At 40.5% G+C, this 24,482-nt stretch overlaps 1 protein-coding gene across 1 annotated transcript in view; it reads right to left on the bottom strand.

Annotated features, from left to right (window-relative positions):
• Nucleotides 1–1,347: 1,347 nt before the first annotated feature.
• Nucleotides 1,348–24,482, bottom strand: part of GALNT9 (polypeptide N-acetylgalactosaminyltransferase 9) — a 156,486-nt gene continuing 133,351 nt past the window's right edge. Inside the window, exons 7-11 of the mRNA XM_054392728.1 lie at nucleotides 18,713–18,898; nucleotides 14,778–14,915; nucleotides 12,047–12,142; nucleotides 2,545–2,712; nucleotides 1,348–1,494 (exon numbers count right to left, since the gene is read on the bottom strand). Coding sequence (XP_054248703.1) covers nucleotides 1,348–1,494; nucleotides 2,545–2,712; nucleotides 12,047–12,142; nucleotides 14,778–14,915; nucleotides 18,713–18,898 — 735 coding nt within the window. The remainder of the gene's footprint in view (nucleotides 1,495–2,544; nucleotides 2,713–12,046; nucleotides 12,143–14,777; nucleotides 14,916–18,712; nucleotides 18,899–24,482) is intronic.

The raw sequence follows: 24,482 nt of genomic DNA, 5'->3' as shown, positions 1-24,482 counted from the left end.
TTGACAGGCTTTTGGTCAAGGCCTTGCTGTTATTTGGGCCACTTGTGCACAGATACTGCATGAGCCACCAGATACATTATTAAGTTCAGGTTCACAAAGATGCTGTCAATGGGTCAACTACAGTAAAATATTTATATTTCAGACTAACAGTTTTTATATATGCTCTCTAGTTCTTGCTTTGCCCTCTCATCAATAGGTCTTTCTTTGTTTTTCAAATCCTGAAAAGATTTTGTTGGTTTGTTGAGGAAATTTCTCCAGTCAGTGCTCACAAAGCTGTTTGCTCACATTTGACATTTTCACAAGATGGGTAACAAAATGGAAAATCCAAGCTGCTGTATTTCACAGATGGAACCTAAGACAGTCAACTTGTTTTCAGAAGTAATGACCATCCAACTTCCAGGCAGTTTCTGGAACAACCCAACCATGTACCTGCATGAGCAGCACCGCAGGATGGGAACCTTGCACTTACATACTCAGGACTTGTGGGCCAGCTGAGACCTCTAGAAATTCCTCCATCTGCTAGGACATTTACTGCCTCAAAAGAGTTCAATATGCAAGTGTTACATTGTGATGCCTTTGCAGCCAAAAATGTAAAATGTGGCAATAGAACAGAGCATGTGGTTATTCCGTTTATTTCACATTTACCTGTGTCTAACTAGAAGAGGTCTCTAAAATGCTGCTTTCCAACAGCTTGAAGGTTGAGAACCACCTGTAAACATTTGTGGAACAGTCTCTTTCTAGAAAGAGAGACTCCTAAACAATCAACCTTGAGTTTTATCACGTATTATATTATATTATTATATTTGCAGTGTTATTTACAGATCTTCTTTTTTAGTACAATGAACCAGACATGCTGAAAAGGTTGGATTTTTCCAGTCCCCTTTTATACGAAGTACAATAAAAAGGCACATGATTATTCACCACAGGAGTTGTGCACCAGTCAATAACTTAAAGCTAAAAAGCTACCCATCAGAGAACTCTCTTTATGAGGCAGGATTGGGATCTCTCCTTTGAACTCATCATAGAAATATCTGTCTATTAACTCCTCCATGAGAGCTTAAGGAACACACTCTTCTATTGTGTTTTGATCTTCACAACATTTCCAAATCACCAGAAAACTCTTGTTCAGCTTCCCAGGTCATCTATTGGAGCAAGAATGAGTCAAATAGGGCATGTATGTGTCTGCTTCTCTTGTTCTTCTTTTTTTCCTCTGAATGCCCAGCTGTGGAGAGCTCTTGAGAGCCAAGTCCTGTTCAAGCTAATTTGCTTTAAAGACAAATGCCTTGCAAGGTATGGCACACTGAGCAATGGAGAACAGCAGGAGAGGCAGCTTCTCAGCCCCAGCAGTCAATGTCGGCCATGCTTTATCCAGTTCCTAATCATCCATTTTTGCCCCGAGCATCTTTGTACAACTAATCTGAGCCCAAAATTGGCATCCTTTGACATTTCCACTTCTAAACAGCGGCCAGTGTCTCTACTGATGATTGGACCATTCTGAGAAAAAAAAAAGAAAAAATGAAAAAGAGGAATTAGGAGAAAGAAGAGAAAAGGTGAAAAGACTAGAAGAATGCTACACCTGTAAATCCCTAGAAAGCAGTCTAAAATGCCTCAAACATTCTGTTTATATCAAGTGATAAAAGTCTTTACAAAGTGCTAGGAATTCCTAGGAAAATCTAGATAATCTATACAATTTCCTTGATAATTCTAGATTCAGGAACGGCCAGAAATCTCCACAGAAATCACTAGAAATTCTGTAAGAGACACCAGAGAATCCTTACAGACCCAAAAAAGACTCCCAGATACTGTAAGAATGCCTCTGAAAGCCCTAATATTGATTTTAAAGCTTTAGATCTAAAAAATCCTTGAAAGATGCTAGAAAAGTTCTAGCAATAAAAATCTCTAGACACTTAACAAAAAAAAATTGCAAGTATATTCTGAAATTTATTTGAAAACTTTAGATCTAAAAAAATCCTAGAAAGATGCTAGAAAAGTTCTAGCAATAAAAATTCCTAGACACTTAACAGACAAACAAAAAAATTACAAGTATGTTCTAAAATTAATTTGAAAGCTTTAGATCTAAAAAAATCCTAGAAAGATGCTAGAAAAGTTCTAGCAATAAAAATTCCTAGACACTTAACAGACAAACAAAAAATTTACAAGTATGTTCTAAAATTATTTTGAAAGCTTTAGATCTAAAAAAATCCTAGAAAGATGCTAGAAAAGTTCTAGCAATAAAAATCCCTAGACACTTAACAACAACAACAAAATTTACAAATATGTTCTTGACAATTACTATAAAAATAGAGAATGTTCCAAGAAAGGATAACTAAAAATTCCTAGAAAGAATACCTCAAACTTCCTAGTAATACAAAAAAAATTCCTGGATATCACATGACTTATAGGAAACATCTCTGACTATTCCTGGAAGGCATAAGGAAGGATTCCTAGAACAGTCCCCTAATGACCACGTTGTTCATTAAATACCCTCTAGATCATCATTCCTCTCCAGTTTATCTCTGCCAGGCTCCCTGAGCTCTTCTTTACCTGTGTGAAATCCCAGAATCTCTGTGCTGGCCTCAGGACATCTTCACACTTCTTCAGAGTTGGTGTCCTGCCCTTCCCATCATCAACCAGACATTTGGAGTCAGGCAGGAAGGCTGTGGAGCCCAGCGGCCCCAGCTGCAGGACGCCTTCCGAGCTGTAGCGGACAAGCTGGGGAGGAAAGGAAAGGGAAGGCCTTAGCCACAGCCCCAGAGACCCCAGTGATGGGACATGGAGCCAAATGGCTTTCTTTTACAGCTTCTGGCCCAAGCACTGCTGAGGACTCCTTTATTCTGCTGCATGTTGGGACCTTCCCAGTCCAGCACATACTGCTCAAGGACAGGATTACAGAATTAACCAGGTTGGAAAAGACTTTTGAGATCATCAAGTCCAACCTATCACCCAACACCATCAACTCAACTAAACCATGGCACTAAGTTCCTCATCCAGTCTTATTTTAAACACTTCCAAGGGATGGTGATTCCACCATTTCCCTGGGCAGCCCATTTCAATGGCCAATCTCTCTTTCTGTGAAGAATTTCTTCCTAACATCCAGCCTAAACCTCCCCTGGCACAGCTCGGGACTGTGTCTTCTCATTTTGTCACTGGTTGCCTGGGAGAAGAGACCAACCCCCACCTGGCTACAACCTCCCTTCATGTATTTTGTTTTATTGACACAGGGTCTCTCCTAGGACACACCATTCCCTTCTTTCACACCTCTGCTTCCCACCATTCCCTCCCCACTATTTCACTGCAAAAGGGCAATCAAGAAAGTGAAGCAATCAATGTGTAAATCATGGGAACGCAGCAGGAGCTGATTTAACGAGGACACAATGTCAATTTGCCATGCAGTTTGTTCTTAAGAGCTTTGTTAGAGGCTATTGATAGCAACAAGTTTAACTAGGTTTTGTAAACAAATGGTACCAAAAAAAGGCAGCCATGCAATCAGTACCCAAAAAAATATGAGGGGAGAAAAAAAGAACAGAGAAAGAAGAAATCATGAGGGAAATAACAGCAAATTTGATAACATATGCTTCAGGCCTGCATAGAAAGAATCACACTGATCTTTCACTTCTGTGTGAGGCTTAATTGTTCTGCAGTTTAGTGAGGTGGTAAATGCAACTGGCTGTAATTAGAGGCCTCAAGTTTTTAGAGGCCTCATTTATTGTTTTAGAGGGGTTATTTTTATTAAAAAACACCCCTTAGCAGGCACAATTATTCATGTTAATTTTTACAGGAATGAATTTTTTTTTTTTAACCTTTCTTCTAAGTGATGATTTCCTTTGACTTTTCATGGTCCTCAAGAAAAAAAAATATTCCATATGTAGAAAGTGAGGTAAAAAAAAAGTCTCTTATAATATTTTATTACATTAATAGTGGACCAAAGGAAAATATTTAAGGACATAAAGAATGTCTTCCTATGGCTCTTGTTGATCAGGACTAGTTGTCACAATACAGATTTGTAGTGGAAGAGAACTGCTTTGCTCTGATCACAGCAGCCTTTTTCTGCCTCTCTGCATTCTCATGTTTTGGGTCAGAATGGAAGGTGATGCTGCTCCTTCTCTCAGTGCTATGAGCTCTCTCTGGTTCAACCTCCTGTGCAGTGTGTATAGGAAGTGTCCCACAGCACACAGACTCATAGGAAAGCAGGCAGCAGACAAACCTGCAGAGCTCAAGGCACTGAATGAAAACAAACAAAACAAGAGAAAAGCTTTTCCTTGGAACACACTGGGAACCTTAAAAGATTCTTGCAACCCAAGAAGCCATTATAGACCTGCTGGATTACAGCAGACTTGAAGAACACAATCTTGATGAAGGAAGGATGATTTCAAACCCTATATTCTGTCTCTTACAGATTTTTCTTTTTTACAGAAAGTTGTTCTCTATTACAATTTGTTTGAATGTATTCTGATAAAGCCTCAAAGTCTTTAGGGTGGTTTTAGGATGCTCATTTAAAGGCAAAGGTACTCTGCAGCTCACTATCACATCATACTGAGATAACTATGATAGCTATGGAAACCTCATTTATGAGTTGCAAAAATGAATAAGTAATCCCCTTAATTACTGCTGCTTTCTAGACAGTTGAAGGAGAAGCTGTTGAGGAAGATTTCAAATCATATTGAAGTGAAAATGCAGGATGTTAATTTGGCATCAGGCCAATGCACCAAATCAGACATGTTGACTTCTCACTTCTGTGTTTAAATCCAGAGTCATTACACCAGCATAATATTTTGCTTTCCTTATCCTACAAGTAGCCAAGTGCAGCACCCAGATGCCAAAAGGCTGCAAAAGGGAGTCATCTATGTGACTTGTATGCTGTGAGGCTGGATGCTGCAGGGTGAAGATCTGAGCCACTGAAGAAATGCAATTATCACCCAGGAAATGCACTGCCTGTCTGGTCTGATTGCTGTTATATGGCTGAAATTACTTAACAAGAAAGGGAAGGAAGGTCACAAGTGCCTGCTACTTATTGGATGCTACTGACCAGTGCATGAGATGTCATTAGGAGTCACTCAAAACCCCTCAAATTAGAGCCTAGCTTTCTGCAGCCATCCTTATTAACCTCAGAAGCAGCACTCTGTGAGTAATCATATCTTGCTGGTAGTAAAAGAGCATGGTCTGCTTGCTCCAGACCAGATATCCCTTGACAAAGTATGTGTTCATTTTCCCACCTGCCACTTCTGTTCAGAGCAACCATGTGAAGCACAGAGTCAACACAGAGCCTACATCAAAGCAAGCAGAGGGATAACCACATGAGGATGCTTCCTGGTATGAACAATGTCACTGTTGAGGCACTGTCTATGCACACTAAATCAAGACTTTTTTTTTTTTTTTCCCTTTTTGTTTCTTTTTCCTTTTTGCTGTACAGGTGTAGAGGGAATGTGTAAAAGAAGCACAAGCAAGCAAAAAGATGCAAAACCTGAATAGACTGCCAGCTCAGACTAACTTCTGGTTTTCCCATATAAGCAAGGAGGGAATAAACCAACCAACCAAAAAGTACAACCTGTCTGTGCATTTCACACCTCTCAAATCCAATGGGCACTCCTCAGAGTTTGAATGAACTGCAGGCATGGCTGAAATTTAAAGTGACTGGGAAACATATTCGTCTTGCAGTCTTCATTATACCTTTTGCAGGTCTCAAAATACCACTCAAAACCTGCTTGCCTTTGCCTTCTCTGGATAAACAGAACCACTAATGAGCTATCTGTTCTGTTGCATAGCATAGGGTCAAATTTCCCTGTGGTTTAAGATGAGCAGTATTTCCTGTACTGATATTAAATTGGTCTAAAATATTCTTTCTCTTTAGAATCTCAATAGCTAGAATTTCCTGTGCCCTGCATCACAGTGGCCTTGTACTTGGGAAAGACTTTGTTGTACAGAAGCAGAAAGAAGTGGAAGATACACTAAGTCTCTTAACTGTCCCCAAAATTGGAAGCTGCGGTGGTGTGACAGCTCAGCAGAGTCAGAGATGGCTCAATGCAGGAAACCAGGACCTACACAATGATGAGACAAGTGGAATATCAATCATGGGCTTAATTTCCCTGAATCTGTACTTTCTGCCAAGAGTTCCAACAGTCATTAAAACTTAAGCTCATCCTAAAACAAAATTGAGTTCTGAAAAACTACCCACAAACAATTATCTCAGTGCAGACCTCTGTGTGTAATACAGCTTTAGTGCCTGCAAAAAGGCATCAGAAATTAAGGCTCCGGAAATTACCATGCAATTAATAGTGTTCCCCTCCAAAGACATCATCTTTAGTTCAATATGATATCATAGCTTCCTGGAGACAATATAAACTGTGAAAACAAAAGAAGCATTAAAGTAAGTTGCTTATTACTCTAGACTAGAAAGCAAGAATGGGGATACAAAGTGAATGAAGCTGTGAAAATTGAGCCTTCTGTGTTCAACTTAGGTCTTAAGTGCTACAATCATACAAAAAAACCCAAAGAAAAAACAAACAAACAAAAAACCACAAAACCCTCTCAATTTGCATTAGAACTGTGGGCATGGTACAGCACGACAAATCAATTCCTAGTAGCAGCCAGCCAAAATCAAATGACAAAGTCCTCTTTATTAAGGAATATTCAATCTCATTCATTAAAAATAAAAGTCTGTGCAAGTCTTGATGGGCTGAGCGCCTTAGGTATCCACGTACTCCTATTGCAAACTGCAGATCAGAAACAGTTTTATACCTCATGAGAGGATAGATCTTCATTCAGCTTTCCTTTTTATCTGAGGAGAGCTGAAGGATCCACATAAATGACACTGGAGCTAAGTGCTCTATTAAATACCTCAAGATCTAACCCTGATACTATCTGCTGTACTTATGATAACATAGGAAACCTCTCCCTTCAATATTCAGAAATGTAAGCAGAATGGAAGAGATGTCAAAGGTTTTTTTTTATCAAAGCCACCCTGTCTGATTTGAAACCAGTGATGCTGCCTGTAGAAGGTGATCCTCCAGGAGCATCAGTAAATGCCAGCTTGCAATTGAAGGATTTGACTTCAAAAAATCCATTCTTGCTAATTTCCAGCCAAGTGAATAAAAGCACAAAATAACAGCAGGTAATTGCTTCTAGGAAACAGTTACACAGGTGGGTCTGGTAGCTTTCCACACTAAATATAACAACCTGCTCTCACTCTTGTTCTCCAGACAAAAGGGAATCTTTAATGATCCTTCAGCCCTGCAGGTTAAGGTAAAAGGTAAGCTGCCACCGAAACTGAGCTGTTCAGGAATCCAAACTACCTGAAGTCTCCAAAACACTCACTACTACAAGACAAAGAGATCACAAAAGAAGCAGTTACCAAACTTCCAGTTTTCCTAACAGAATCTCATCCAGCCCTTTCTGCAAGTTATGAAGCTACCTTTTCATCCTCCTTGCTCTAAGGAATCAGATCTGCTACCCAGTGTGCAGCTCTGGAAAACCACAGCTCTACCAAGCAAAATGTTAAATATCAGTCCTCAAGCAACAGTTCAAGTCAAGTCTTTCATCTCTTCTTATTCCATCTGTTTGCATAGCTGCAAGCTCCAGGAATCTGAACATCGAAATCTCCCTTCTTTCTGCTTGATCTCAATGCCAAGGGAGTTCTTGCTCTCACAGCTGCAGTGCCTCCTTTTTCTCTCTGTGTGAAAAGGGAAGAGAGGAGGGCGGAGAAGGAGGCTGTTCACTGGGGGCTTTCTATCCCAGGATGCCATTTTATTAACCTCTCCTCTTTCACACACTGTATAATCAGCTCCACATCACAGCATTCAAGACAGTGAATGCTTCCACTGAGGCTGTATAAGTGCTCTCAGATGGTTCACAACCTGCACATCCTACCACCATTCTAAGAAGCTTCCAGAACAACTCATTCCACTTTTTTGGGAATTATGTCATCCACATCCACCTCTCCTCCTCCTTTTTTTAAAATTTACTTTCCAACAAAAGGGTATTATGCAGTGCTGTAGAACCAGTGGGTGACTGTACAAGACAGACTACACTCAGAGGTAAGGCAGTTCAAGATCACCAATATATGACTTTGTTTCTGAACTTTCTGTAGCCCTTAATTGTTTCCTATTGCTCTCCCAGCAGTATTTATAAACTTTTCTTTTTTTTTTTCTTTTTTTTCCCTGAAAGGGATTAGATTTAGATTGCAGTTATAATGAGCACATATAAAAATGACACCACCTCTCCATAAAGTGAGTTTTGGAATCAGCTTAGACTGCTGCAAAACCTTGTGTGGATATTCTAACTCTCAGCGTGCACTGACTTACCTCAAGTCAAATTCATTAAGCTGAATTGATGTGAAATCAGGTTACATGAATTCCATATCATCCATAAAAGATCTTGTCACTGTTTGAATAAAGGAATTTAAATGCTGATGTCATTGAAAAAATGTGATTGATCATGGGAAAAACTGACTTGAGAATACCTTAGGGAAAGGCATTTTGTTCACAGAGCAGTAAAGGTGGAGTGGGTTTATTTTTCACTGGTAATGCAGGACAACACCACTCAGAAGTGTGCAAGGTGCAAGGGAAAGAGAAGGAAAAGAAGCAGAAGAACAGAGCATTTTGTCACAGTAACCTTTATTCCTACCTCAGCTTTCTTTAAATACTTGACTGACTTTTGCTGGCTTCAGTGGGACCATGTGTATGCTAAAAATCACTGCTAGTTGGCTTGTCAGAATTAAAGAGTAAGAAAACCAAAGGAGAGTGTGGCTGAACAGCGAGAGGCTTTCACAGCAGCAGGACACATCAAGAACCAGCAATAACCTGACTGGTGAAAACGAGTTCCATGTTTATATTCCTTTCTAGTCAGAAGGCACGTACCACTAACCCAAACCTTTATGCCCTTTGCTGGGATGAGTAATGTCAGAAACCAAAAGCTAAACACAGCAGACACCTATGCTCACCCAGGCTGATTAGAAGAGGGGCTTTCAAAATGTTTATTTAATATATTAGAACGCTTGCTGTCAACACCTTTCATGCTATGTGCTTGAATATCCTTGAGTAGGGTTTGTGCAGCTGTGGTTCTCATCCTGAATTAATTTTGTAAATTGTGGTGAGGTGATAGAAATTTTCCAGCTGTGTAATCATTAATTAACTTGGCTGCATTTAAGTGGCTGCAACCCATGCTTGGCTGTGAAATAGTCAACATAGATAAAGCATCACCTCTGCCCTCTGCTTGGTATTTTGTACAGAATGAGCATTTTTTCCTTCTTTGTGTTGTTTTGTTTTGTTTTTTTAGCTTTTTTATTTAAGAAAAAAGGGAAAGAGAAATGGAAAGTGCTGCAGGATGATTTGATGATTTGGTAGATTAACTTTTTGCCTTTCCCATACTTTTATAATTCTCACACACGGGGGACACTTTGGATTTTAAGAGTCTGGGAAGAGCAACTTTCTCTTTTTATGCATTTATACAGTGCTAGTTAAAAAAATAGGGCTCTAGTTTATGGCTATAAAGTCTAAAATTCAGTTTTTCAGGCTTTTCCAGAAACTTCATGCAGACAGAATACTGAAGATGTGCAGCAGAAGCGAGCCAGAAGAGATGTAACTGGTCACTACCCAGCTTCAGCTTCTTGGGCAGTAAATTCTTAGAATTCACAGAATAGCTTGGGTTGGAAGGGACCTTCAAGGTCATCTAGTTCCTACCTCCCTGCTGTGAGCAGGGATATCTTCCACTAGCCCAGGCTGCCCAAAGCCCCATCCAACCTGCCCTTGAATGCTGCCAGGGATGGGTCATCCATAGCTTCTTTGGACAACCTGCTCCAGTGCTTCACCGCCCTCATAGGAAAGAATTTATTCCTAATACCTCATCTCCCCTCTTTTGGTTTAAAACCAACACCCCTCATCCTATCACTACCCTCCTGGATGAAGAGTCCCTTCCAATCTTTCCTGTAGGCTGCCTTTAAGTCCTGAAAAGCCACCAGTAGGTCTCTCTCAGGCTGAACAATATCAACTCTCTCAGCCTGGCCTCAACAATACTTTGTGTACTGTAATTTCCACCTGAGAAGAGCTGCCCATTGTTTAGTCTAGGGCCCACAATTCAAAAGGTACCATCTACTAGGTAATATGTTTACATCTTACTAAAAGGAAAATGACCTCTTCCAAAATGGAAAAAAAATTAGTCAAAGCTGGATGCTGAGAAGTGAGTTACTTTAGGACCCAATATTTACAAGAGCAAGTCAGGAGAAGCTGGGCTCATTGTACTTGTTGTCAAATAAATGCACAGTAACTTTATGCCCTCTTCTGTTTTCTTCTTCTGCAGGTCAGAGCATGGTCTAAGAAACAGAAGTCATGGAGGCAAACAAGTAGGTTAAGGAGTTGAACTGCAAATAAATTGCAGTCAGAGACATTTGCTCATTACTCTTCTCAACACCAGCACAATGATAGAAGATTAGATATTGCAAAGGGATGTTCTGGAAGGATTTAAATTTTCAACTTTCTGGTCAAAATTAGAACAGAGCAAGAGACTGAACTCTGAGTGTCTTGGCATTCTAGTTAGAGTCTTCTTTAAAAGCTCATTTACATCTAATTAGAGCAACACTACTTTGTTACCTTGCTCAGAGGCTGTTCTTTCTGCCTTGGCTAGGAAAATGTCTGTCAGCTGTTCCATAATGATCCTGCCAAAGGTGGACATTTTGTCAGTAGGAATGACTGTCCATCTCACTCTTCTCTGACAAGGTATGACACTTCACCAGCTTGCAATTAAGCACAATAGGAAATATTTATATTTTGCAACTCTTGTCGTGCCTCCACAGTGCTGTATGAGCAGGACTCCAAATCCCTACATGTATATAGGACTCAACTTCAGGTAATTGTTGAGTCTGTGATAAGATCAGAGTTCATTTACACCAGAGCAAGTTCATCCATGGCATTTTGATTCAAGTGATACTTCACAATAAACTAGAATTGCATTTCAGAAGAAGCTCAAGTTCTGGATTTAAATAATATCCAATTTATATTTAAGAACAAAGTGACATCACTATGAGCATGAAAAGAAGAAATGACACTTAAAAATCTTCAGGCATTTGTAAGAAAATAATAATATTCACAGGGACTGATAAAAAAAAAAAGAAGGAATCTCCTATTTTAGAAAAGTATTAAGTTAAAAGATATTCTTAATTCCCTTTGAAGCTGATGTTAAATATGTTCTTAACATTTGCCTACTTGGAGAATCGCATCAGCAGCTTGTTTAATCATTTCTGCACAGGAGCCTACTGGAACAATGAACAGTTAATTTAAAGAGGTAGTATTCCTGCATTAGTCAAGTCATAATGAGATGAGCTGCTCACTCACACAAACTCTCTGAACTCATTAATCTGTGGTGGATCTCTTTGTTATTAAAACAAATTATCATGATTGTTATGTTTTCCTGATGTGTCTTCAATGTATAGATTCACTGTGTTGAGCAACTTTGGAAAGGGAACCCAAAAAGATTGCAGTGAGGTCACATATTTTCCATTGCAACTCAGGAATTCACTGCCAAACTCACAGTATCACACTATCTCAGAGGTTGGAAGGGACCTCAAGAGATCATCAAGTCCAACCCCCCCGCCAGAGCAGGATCACTTAGGATAGTCTGCACAGGAATGCATCCAGCTGGGTTTTCAAAGTCTCCAGAGAAGGAGACTCCACAACCTCCCTGGGGAGCCTGTTCCAGTGCGCTGTCACCCTCACTGTAAAGAAGTTTCTCCTCATATTTAGGTGAAATCTTCTATGTCCAAGTTCGAACCCATTGTTCCTTGTCTTATCACCGTGAACCACTGAAAAGAGCCTGGCCCCCTCCACTTGACACCCACCCCTCAGATATTTATAGACATTGATCAGATCCCCTCTCAGTCTTCTCCAGAATAAATAGCCCCAGGGATCTCAGGCTCTCTTCATAGGGGAGATGCTCAAGTCCCCTAAGCATCCTCATGGCTCTGATAAACTCAGCTGAAATAAACCAAATACTTTACATTCCCTCTGAAAATTCTTGAAGTTAAAGGTTTCTTATTAATTAAGGGATTGTAACCATTTACCTGAGAGGACATTCCATGGCATGGATAAAGGATTGCTTTGTCATCCTCTTCGGCTCCCTGATCTAAGCAGTAGCCACTAGCTTTGCTGTTACGCACCTAGAACCGATCAGAAAGAAAAGAGCTGTAGTAGAAATTAATCTGTAGGCTGCAAGTCCAGCCTGGACAGCTGCTGAGACCAGGAGTATGTAGAACTGTTCCTCCCTGAGAAGCACAAGATTATTCTCCAGGTATGACAGGATGCCGAATTTGCTCCAGGAAAAGACATAATTTGGACAACCTGCTGTCTTTACAGACCTTAGGGAAGAGTTATATTTTCAGCAGTTACTCAAGGATCAAACACCCATAAGGTTCCCTCTAAGAAACACAGGCCAAATTTTGCTCCAAATTACCCTGGTGTAAATACAAAATTTTGATCCTCTATGTTGAGAATGAGACTTCACCAAATAGGAACTATCCAGGGCTGGTGTTGGATGTGGCATCCTTGTGTTTGCTCCTATTGCTTACATAAAAACAAACAAGCAAGCAAGCAGAATATGGAAAAAAAAATCAGTTGACTTGAGAATATAGTATAAGGTTCTGTACAGAAGTGACATAAAGCACACTGTTGTGAAAGGATACAGCAGTGAAGAGCAGTGTTAGAAGGCTTTCAATAGATTTAATTGTGGGTGTAGAAGTCCAGTGAGGTAAAAAATTCACATCCCTCCCCCGACAAGAAGAATTTAGAAGTCTATAAGGCTGTGTAGCTACAATTTCTTTTCTCTTCAGGCTAGAAGTACTGAACACACATTTTGGACACAGAAAATTGTTTACAGGTATCTTAAATGAGAAGTTTAGATGGACATTTGGAAACAGTCAAGAGGTCAGTTTTGGTTTAGACAGTGAAGTATTTGTCTGGCTACCCCCATAATACAGAAACTGTTGCATGAAGTGTTGGAAAACATCCATAAATAATCCTTCATACTATGGTGTACAAGCCTAGTATGGGAACCTGACAGGATAAGGAGGCTCATCAACAGTGAAGTTTCAGAAGGTTTATTTTATGACTCAGGTACTGTAAAGGCTAACGATGATGAAGATGGCTTTACAACATGGCTTTAAAAACGTGAATTGAGTCACTAGGAAATATATTTTTACTACTGTTTCAATCTGTTTCACATCTACTCACTACTTTTATTTTCCCTTAAACTCACTAAAATCCAGACATCTCTTCCTTCAGGAAAATAACTGGAAGTGAAAATATTTATTAACAAGCTTGATGTCATTTAGAATGAAGCCTCTAGCTTTTCATCATGGGCATGTAAGACTGAAAGGGAACTATACCAGTTTGTAGTAGCTGATAGCTTCCATGGCTCCATTCTATTATAAATTTTAATCAGTTAGATACTTGCATCACTAAAACTTCCTGTTTGGCTCAAGAACCTCCATGTAGCTACTCATCAGAAAAACTTTTTTTGTTTAGAGCCCAGCTTGCTGCCTGGTATAATTGACACCACATTGGCAGTTCTGCCAATGTTCTTTGCAGTTAACAGCCTTCTCAGAGCTGACAGTTACTAATAGCTCCTGTTGAACTTACTAAATGTCTTCCCTCAGTTACTGCCAGGGACAGTTATATTAGGATGCAAAGTGATATTATGTAATAAAACTTGCACTTTGTATCAATATTTGAAGTGCCTGGCTTATTTTTATATGAAGTCAATCAAATGGAACCTAAAGGAATAATGTCCATTTAGTTGTCTTGTGTGAAAATGTATTGCCTTTGGATTCAATTGTAGTTCAAGCAGACAATTAAAGCAGAATCTTAAAATCATTATGCAGCAGGAGAGCTCCTAGAACTTCACCCTAGTTCACACCCAAAAGTGACAGCAGTCCTTATATTGAAGGCACATTTTATAGATTACAAGAGTTACAGAAGGCATGTCTGACCTCTTTAAAGACTGGGGTCAAGCATATGTGGGAGCTTTGATTGGTTCACAGAAGAGAAAGACATGATCCAGGTAGCTGAAGTGAACTGAAAAGTCTACATATCTCTGACACATTGATTGAGCATTTTCTCTGACACATGGATTGAGCATTTTCTCTGGGTTAGGTAACCTATCCACCCAGCTGTCTCCAAGTAGGTGTTCCAAGGTATCACTCAATACTGTACACAAGTGAAAAGGAAAATACAGAATCCAAGCACAAAGCAACAAAATTGTTTTTCCTCTAATGGCTTTTTCATCATGAGAAGAAGACTTGCCAAACGGTAGCCTCACCTCATAATCTGAACAAGGATACGCTGCTTTTTATCCTGAACAAGGAAGGCTGCAAAAATGAATTAATGAAGTGAATGTAATCCTTCAAACAGTTTGGCAAAACTCAAAAAAGGAGCAATTCTTTACTTAAAAAGGATTCAACAAACTCAACTGTTCTCATTAACTGTCATTATCTTAGCTCTTTCGAGTGCTGGTTGCCCTATTTGGGAAAATTATTACCTCAAATTTATGTTCTCTATTTTAAACTGAAAGTAAAAGAGGTTGCCTGTAGTGGTTAGTGAGAGTGATTTAATCTGGTAACTCCAGTCAGAGGGAGAGTGCTTCTCAAAGCCACACTTCTTAGTGTTTATTAAAAGCAAGGGAGGGCATTTCTGTTGCTGCTACTGTGCTGACTTTGCTCTGTACATCCTGATACCCACCACTAGGATGAAAGGACTGCTCCAATGCAGCCATGGTGTATTTTCAAAGACATACAGTACCTCTCCATAAGTGACTGTGTTATTGTAAACCCTCATTTCAGGATAGACATTCTCCAAGTACCACTTAAAACTCCGACACTGCAGCCGCTGTCGTAGAGCTATTCTTTCAGAAACATCTCCAAAGTCAACTCCAGGGTTCTATAAAGCAGAAAAAAAAAAAAAAAGGAAGAAAGAATAAAGGAATCTCACTGCATTGACTCTACCCTTGCTTTCTTTACTGAAGCCAAATGGAGGTCATTTTGTATACCAAGCTCTATTTCCCTCTCTTTCTCTTTTGTAAGTAGTAGCTCATCAAACAGCTGCTGTTGAGAGCAGACAATAAGTATTAATGAAAGTCAGTCGAAAAATGAGCAAGCAAAAAAGAAGCATAAATCAAAACTACAAGAATACAATGGAAGAAATGTTGTTACTTAGAACAATTCTAAAGGTTTGCAATCAAACCTGAATTGAATTCCCTGGTTTTGAATTTAGGTGGAAATTCTGATCTAAGGTATGGCAGGGTGGTCATGGTTTACTCTAGCAACAGCCTTGAGTATTCACTGATGTAAATGAGAACAGACCTGTTAAAACTTCAGGGCAGGATTGCACAAAGTCATTTAAGCTCCATTAAACATTTGCACAGACCAGCATTCATTTTTCACTGGAACTGGAGCTCACTTGCAGACCGGAGCCATAAAATGCAGTTAAAGCTCAAGGCATTCTTTATAATTCTAATTCAGAATTTAATTCTTGTTTGCATACAAATCCCATAAAAAACACAGGCTGGAAGAACAAAATCCAAAGCCAGCTATTTAAAAAGTGCCAGGTCCTGAGTCGCTTCTGTTCATTTAAACCATCATAAATCCTTACAGCTCAGCATGAAGACAGTAAGAGTTACCTCATCCAACTTTCTTCTCATCTAATCTTTCATTTTTGGGTTTTTTTCCCTACACTGCATGAATCAAATGGACTGAAACTGGGGAGTTTTGCATGGATCTGTCTTAAGTGCCTTGTACATTTCCTCCAGAAAGATTTCTGAACGTTTTGCAAATTACCTCTAATGCAAGGTTACAAGACAGCAGCAAATCTTAGCTCAGGCTTTATAGGAATCCCCAGCAGATGCCTCGTTTTCAGAAGAGAATACAAGTGTAATACTGAACAGGTTTTTCTATTTGCCACATAAAGAGTTTGCTGTGCTCACTGCTGCTTGCTGCTGCGTACTTTGTCATGAGCTCTCCGTGCAGCATCCACTCAAATGAATGTTAATTTACATACCACTGCAGGCTACGTGGAAGGAGAGCAATTCTCAGAGGCACTCAGTACAATAAATCATTCAATAGAAGATTCCTTCATTGCTAAAGTTGTTGAGGAACAGATCCCAAGCAGGGGCATACCAAATATTTGGTTTAATTACAATAAAGCTATGCTGACCTGCTGCTGAAGGTTATAGGAATATGATTTGCAGATGTCCTCATGGAGATACCCATTATGCACAGATCCTCAGTAACTTGGAAGGGAGCAAGTTGTGAAAAAAATGGTGAGAGTTATGAAAGTGTTCATTAAGATGGGTTTAGCTATGGGAGAAATCATGTATTTTACTTGCCTCCTTCTGCACAGTTCTAATAGAGTGCCCTGTGTGCAGAGCCATTTCTACAGAACACAAGAGCAGCAAACTGAGCAGCAAACTGAGCAGCTGTGAAAACATTTTGCACTAGCTGCAGTCTTCATGTGCAGGTTCCAGTGGGATGGTACAAGAATGAGAGGTCCACAGAGTTTAGTGTGTGGCCATTCTTTTTTAACTGGGCAGTAAGAATCACAGAATCATTAAGGTTTGAAAAGACCTTGAAGATCACCAAGTCCAACCATGTGTATAACTGCTTATAACTATACACTACTCCTTTGTCAACTACAGTGGAATAACTCTGTGAGCATTAACACTAGCTCCCTTTTCCCAAGAGCTAATGAGGTTGGTTTTATGATGCACATTTTGCCAATCAATTTATTTTCTGGAAAGCAAAATTCTGTTGATTTTATGTCTCTCGATGTAGTTGTGTTTGTTTGTTCTTTTTTTCAAAGCACCACTGTAAAGCTCAGTGCAGAAAACTACATCACTAAGTAATCTCAGAGAGATTAAAGGAAATCATGTTTTGGTGTAAATGGTTATTATCTTGTCTTTCCTCAGAATGTGTTTGCAGACAGCATCAAGCAAACAAATTCACAGTGTTGCTTTTTCATCTCCTACTTGCATCCAATCTGATAAAATGGTCAGCTTCAGACAGGGACAGAATGCCCCTAAAAACTTAGATGGACACTGCTTTGTCTTCCTCCTACTATCACAAACATCAGGTGTGGCAAAGAAGTTGTGCAGTGTTGCCTTTTGTTAAGACAAGATAATTCTCTGCAACTCTCATACCAAGAGGAGTCACCAAAACACATCTACATTGAGAATTTGCATGGCAGTAAGTGAAATTCAGATGTGTGAACATCTGACACGTTCAGATATCACATGGAGAAGAATGAAATACTGCACTTCAGGCAGAAGTATTTTCAAAGCTACAATAGGAAGGAACAAAAATGGGTTCTGATACCTTAGCCAGGTACCAAAGTACAAACAGATATTTAGGACACAGACTACACCTGATGAAGCCTTTGACAAGACTTTGATGGACCCTGGGTCATAACTGAACATTCACAAAGATGCTGCTGGGTTGGCACATTTCCCTCTTCTGAGAAAAACATTCCTATTTCCATTTATTTCTATCAGCTCTGGGCAAACTTCTCATGGGGGTTTACTAAACCATTATTACCTACAGATTGGAGCCTGCCTCCCCTCAGCTGCTCTCTCTGTGCCCCGTTACATGAATAATTTGTATGCAAATACCACTGAAAAATACAGCAGCAGCCAGCTTCCACCTGACTGGGATGTAACATCTCTCCAAGAATAATGCTCAGTGGAGATGTAGCATGTGATATACTTACAGAGTAAAGTGACAAACTGAACCTCCAGTTTATCCAATATTTATATTACATGGATTCCTAGAGGTCCCCACATGCCATCTACAATTCCTGTGCACAGTAAGAAACAGAATGTGCCCACACTGCAACTCAGCCTGTAGACAATAAAGCTTGTTAATGTGTGATTCTTTTATCACATACTTTGTTTTTTATGCTGGTGAGGTCTACTGAGTCTCATGATGAAGGATGATATTTATTTATGAACATCTTTGTAGTCCTCACCATTGTAGCATATGAACACCTCAAAGTTTAATGGCATCCCAAATTAATGACTTCTTCTGAGGAAGCACATAAACCTGAAACATTGTGCTCAGGTTAAATTATAAATCTCTGTCATTGCTCCTGAGCATACAACAAAACTTACACTGAGGAAGAAAGTTTATAGGCAGAGTTCTCCAACATGCACCAGCATGGAAGCATCCTTTCCTCCCTGGGCAATGTGTTCCAGTGTCTCACTACCCCCATGGGGAAGAATTTCTTCCTAACATCCAATCTGAATCTACCCATTTCTATATTTTTTTTCCCACCTCCCCTAGTCCTATCATTACCTGACACCCTAAAATGTCCCTTCCCAGCTTTCTTTTAGGCCCCCTTCAGATACTGGAAGGCCACAATAAGGTCTCCTCAGAGCCTTCTCTTCTCCAGACCGAACAGCCTCAACTCTTTCAGTTTGTCCTCATAGCAGAGATGCTCCAGCCCTCTGATCATCCTCATGGCCCTTCTCTGGACACCTTCCAGCACCTGCAGATCCTTCTTGTAACAGGGACTCCAGAACTGGCTGCAGTACTCCAGGTGAGGTCTCACCAGAGTGGAGTAGAGGGGGAGAATCACCTCCCACGACCTGCTGGCTATGCTTCTCTTGATGCAGCCCAGGATGTGATTGGCTTTCTGTGCTGCAAGTGCACACTGCTGGCTCCTGTTGAGCTTACTGCCATACTTACAGCCATAGGAATGTTCCAGGCCATGTAAACGTGTGACTTGAAGTCATCCATCCAGACCTCAGCAGCCCGCAGCGCGTTGCGCTTGGCATAGTAATCGATGTCGTTGTTGTAGGGCTTCTTCGTGCGCTCGATGTGTGCCACGCGAGAGCAGGGCAACACCTCCATGCTTCCTCCACACTGCCACACCTGGGAGAAAAAACAATTCCATCAGTTCTTTACCTTTATTTTGTCTATTTTAAGGTGATACAACTGCTGACATACAGCATCTGAAATGAAAGAGTGTCCTAGTCGAAGATAGGTACAGTCACAGAATTAACCAGGCTGGAAAAGACCTTTGAGATGATCAAGTCCAGCCTATCACCCAGCACCATCTAATCAACTAAACCATGGCACTAAGTTCCTCAGCCAGTCTTATTTTAAACACTTGGGGTCTCTACCACCTCCTGGGCAGTCCATTCCAATGGGCAATCTCTCTTTCTGTGAACTTCTTTCTAAGATCAAGCCTAAACTTCCCCTGGTGCAGCTTGAGACTGTGTCCTCTTGTTCTCCCACTGGTTGCCTGGGAGAAGAGACCAACCCCCACCTGGCTACAACCTCCCTTCAGGTAGTTGTAGACAACAATAAGGTCTCCCCTGAGCCTCCTCTTCTCCAGGCTAAACACCCCCAGCTCCCTCAGCCTCTCCTCACAGGGCTGTGCTCCAGACCCCTCCCCAGCTTTGTTGCCCTTCTCTGGACACGTTCAAGCAACTCAACATCTTTCTTAAACTGAGGGGCCCAGAACTGGACACAGCACTCAAGGTGTGATCTAACCAGTGTTGAGTTCAGGGGCAGAATGAATTCCCTGCTCCTGCTGGCCACTTCATTCCTGATACAGGCCAGGATGCCATTGGCCAGTTGGCCACCTGGGCACACTGCTGGCTCATGTTCATGAGAATTACTCAAAATGATCAACTGATTTACCTGCTCTGGAGGTAAAACGGGGGAAAAAAAGAGAACTTTTCTCTTGAAATCAGTGATGTCTGGAGTGATGCAGGGTGAGTAAAGCCTAAGTGTTTCAGTTCCCTCACATCTGTACTTAGTACTATAGTCTAGTTAAAATAAATTAAAGATATTAAAATCTAAGCAATAATCAATTGCTTTCCAAGGTTGCCTTTTACTGAGCATAAGAGCTCATTTTCAGACAAGATGCATTCCAGAATAATACTGGAGCAGTGCTCCTCTTCTTCTCAAGGACAAAGACAAATTGCTTGGGAACTGGCAGATAAAAATCTTATCTTCCAGTTGGGGTTTTGTTTGTTTGGGGGCTTTTGTGTGGGGGAGGTGTTTTGGTTTGCTTTTTTGTTTTGTTTGGGTTGTTTTGTTTGGTTGGTTGGGTTGTGTGTGGGGTTTGTTGTTGGTTTCGGTGTTGTTGAGGTTTTGTTTGTTTGGGGGGTTTTGTGTGTGGGAGGTGTCTTGGTTTGCCTTTTTGTTTTGTTTGGTTGGTTTTGTGTGGGGGTTTGTTGTTGTTTTGTGTTTTTTTTGGGGGGGATGGGGGTTGTTTGTTTTTTTTTTTTTTTTAAATACTTCATTAGCTATTTTTTTTCTGCTTTCCAAAGAGTTCTGTAGTAAATCACCAGGCAGCGGAATTTACATTTGATAAATGAAATACACTGATAACCACGCTGCTCATAAATTTGGACTGACATATGCTGATGGTTTCCAGTGCCAAGGGGAAATGCTAGAAAAAAAGAAAGGAACTAATTGATTTTCATGATCAGAAGGGGAAATGAGCAGTACACTTTAGCATACTGCTACTTGCCCAACCCATCCTGGAAGTCAGCTATTTAATGCACAGCACATTTTTCTTTCTCTGGATATGGCTAATGACGTTGTAATTTTTATTTATATATTTTGGTAGCAAGGGAAAATACATTATCTGAGTGACAGATTGATTTCCTTCAAATGCCAGTGCTCATGCAAACCTGAAAAGGAAAATGTACTAAACTGCAACATTAAAGGAAACAGTTTAGCTCGTCTGTAAATTCAACACCAACAGTTATTTATCAGTGATAAATTCTCCCCAGATGAAATCCACAGGGAGCTCAGACACCTGGCTTTGAAGAAAACACAACAACAAAAGGCAGCAGCAGCAGCCTCAGGCCAGATAATGCTCATCCTGTCAGGCAGGATCTTTGGTGCTCAGCAGCCAGCAGGATTTTGGACTGTGGTGTGACCACCCCACCTGCAGTCGTCTAGATTGCTTCACATTGACATTCAGCCACTTCTGCCCCCTTAGCCCCATTTTTCTCTTTAAAGAAACAAAATCTTCTCAAGAGGGGGGAGGAAAAAAGGAAACAGGAAATAGTCAAGGTAATTCTGCTTCCTATGAAGATGCTAATTTACCCCAGATGACTTGCTCTTTTCTGGGAACACATGACTTAGAACACCAGTAGGGGATGTTTCCCAGGATAAGGATGGAATTTCCAAGCCCAGAGAAAGAGAACTGTTTGTACTGCATATGGTGAGAGGAGGCAGTTAGACACTCACATATCACCAGGCACACATCATTGTGTCACCATTTCTCCATAGCCCAGATGAATGCTACAGCTGCTCAACTATGGGTCATTTCTTTTCAGGCCAGACAAGGTCTCCTGTTTCACTTCAGAAGGATAAGTTGCTGTTCAATGGAGCACAGCCCTGACTCTGTGTGTGCACACCCTTTTGGTGTGCTGTTAAGTACAGAGTGAAGCTTTTGTCCTCTCCCTTTACAGCCCAAAGATTAATTTAATACAAAACAAGAGTTACAAACAAATACATGCACCCCAAACCAGACAAGATATCAGCAGCTAAGAGAAGTCTTATGAGATTTAGATGAAGACTCAAGACTTGTGTCAGAATCAAGAAGATGGGGAGGTTTGGCAGCACCTTCTCCCTGGACACAGAATTGAAAGACAGGAATGACTCAGAAAACCATTGCCTGTCTGCCCTGAACTACAAGAAGTCTCTGAAATACAATGAAGCATGAAAGAACAAGAAAATGTTTAGCATATGGAAGAGATAAGGTGAGGAGAGTCAGTGGCTGCCCTTGAAATTGGTTGATTCTCCCTCTCCTTTCATCCTACAAACTGTATTTAATGACCCACTTTAACAGTAGTAAGCCACTAATTTCTTTCCACATCTAACTATGAAATTATAGCAGAAAAATAATTACATGCATCTATATAGCATTTCTCAAGCAGGGCTCTTAAAGCACCTGGGAAGCAAACTGTTTCTACCTGTGAGCACAGAATGGTGCCCAAGGACCTCCAAGTCAATAAGTTTCAGGCAGCTCCATATCTGTGACTCATCCTCTGGGATAATAACACATTTCTAGTCCAAGTTATTCCTCTCACACTGAGTTGCCAATGTTCAGTGTGTGTTTCAAAGTTCATTTACTGAGAACATGCCAGGCAAGCAGTCTCTCCGAGCTGCTCCCTACAACACTGAAAAGTACACTCAGCCTTCTTCTCCCCTGTGGAGACACAAAGCCCACACAATAAACTTTGTTTCTGCCGTTGCAGCATGCACTTATCAAACCTGTACTGGGGGACAATGGCCCAGGCTCCACTGAGACAGGCTCAGAAGAATGCCCTGGGCTGGGAACAGAATCATCTCCAGCTGATAAGCACCCACAGCAGTGAAGCAAAAAGGCTTCTGCTTTGTGTGCTCCTCCACTCAGCACAGCTCCCGCACAACCCAGGGACTTGGCTTTGCCTCTGTGAGCATCACACTGTGCAACGTTTTAAGACATGATCAAGCAATTCCAAGAGACACTCAATCTATTTGCTAATTGTAGTTAATTTCTAATTTCAGTATTGCTCTTTAGGCTGCTATAAACAAAATTGATGGCAATATAAATGTTACCAGAGCTGTGTTACCTTTGCATTTTTACTGCTAATTATCTCAATCAACTTTTCTATAAACAGACATATTAAGTATTAAAAAGTACCCACATCAGGGGTAGATTACAAACTGAATGATAATGTTCTTGGTTTATGCTACAGTAATTTGCTGGCACTAATTATTAGCTCTTGCTGTACACCTGAGATATGACTGTCCTACAGAAAAGGGTTTGCCATTATTAGCAGTCAGTCAGACATCCTATTCCATGCACCAGGAGAAACAGTGGAAGGAGACAATGGCTTGTCTACCATGACCTGAATTGTGCAGCAAAGTTCTCTGAATGCAGGTTAGGTACATGATTTAGAAAGGCTAATGAGTTGCTAATGCTTTAATTCTTGCAAAACAAGAAGAAACTTTCTGAGAAAAGTGCATTTTCCCCACAAGTACTTGTGTGGCTGAAGGGCCAAATTACTCTTTTTAATGGCATTTAATAAACCCCCCAAATATGGCTTCCTTTTAAAGATCCAGAAAAGTTCTTAAAACAGCTGATGGGGGTGTTTATTTGTTTGCTTGTTTTTTTTTTTTTTTTTTTTTTATTTTTGGGGGGTGGTGGTGAAATTATTAGGAACTATAGTTTCAAAAATAAAATTAAAAAAACCCCAAACACTTCTGACCAAAATCCAGTTATTTTGGGAATGAGGAAAGGAAGGGATGTAAAATGAAATGCAAAACTCCATCAAGCCAACTGGCCCTTTTGGTGGGGAAAAAAAAGTTTCTTATCTAAAAATAATGGATAGATAGATAGATAGATAGATAGATAGATAGATAGATAGATGGGTGGATAGATGTATAGAGGGATGGATGGATGGATGAATGGATAGATGGATGGATAGATAGATGGATAGATAGATGGACAGATTGACGGACGGATGGATAGATGGATAGATAGATGGACAGATTGACAGACGGATGGATAGATAGATAGATAGATAGATAGATAGATAGATAGATAGAGTGGATGGATAGGTAGGTAGGTAGGTAGATGGATGGATAGATGGGTAGCTAGATGAGTGGATAGATGTATGGATAGATGGATGGATGTATGGATAGATGGATGGATGAATGGATAGATGGATGGATGAATGGATAGATGGATGGATGAATGGATAGATAGACAGATAGATGGATAGATAGATGGACGAAGCAAACCTGGTCACCATTGAAGCAGGATGTAGACCTGGCTGGACTGCTGGGCTAAGCAATCCCTAAGTCATGGCAATATAAATAGAGAGAACATTGCTGACAGCATCTCCAGCTCTGCAGGTGAGATCTATTTCCAATAGCATCATGCCCTGCTGAGTGCATGTCTGTGGTGGGTTGAAAATTCCCCCCAATATTAAATTTGCCAGCCCAGCCCAGTTGGAAGCAAATGAACATCATGGGATTTAGTGCTCAGGTGAGCCCTTTAAAGAGGGTGGCTGCAGCTCCCAAGGTGCTCACACCAGTTACAGGCAGGGTCTTCACTCCCTGTGGACTTTGTGCTGTGCAGATTGAAAACCACCCCCTGCTACCTTCAGCCATCCTTTTTTTTTGAGAACATGTTTACTAACTAATGAGCAGAATGACTCGTGCCAAAAATGGCAGTGAAATTCCAGTCTTTTGTAGCTGTTCTTATGAATGCTTTTAGTGGTGTCAGGAGAGGGGTGTGACTAACACTAGAGGCTATTTATTGTTTCAGTCAAAAAAGCCAAACACAGCTTCACAAGTTAATGTAGGACATTATTTTGTACACTAAGCTAACTGCAGAGTGTTATTTAATGTGGTACAAATGGGCTCAGTGAAAGCAAACTCAGCAGGTGAAAATAAAAATGATATTTTTAAGGGCACAGCTGAGGAGACAGTTAACTCT

The sequence above is a fragment of the Indicator indicator genome, chromosome 26, assembly GCF_027791375.1.
Source record: "Indicator indicator isolate 239-I01 chromosome 26, UM_Iind_1.1, whole genome shotgun sequence".
In the NCBI taxonomy this organism is placed as follows: Eukaryota; Metazoa; Chordata; class Aves; order Piciformes; family Indicatoridae; genus Indicator; species Indicator indicator.
Note: the sequence above shows the minus strand (reverse complement) of the source record. Positions and strands in the feature narration are given on the sequence as shown.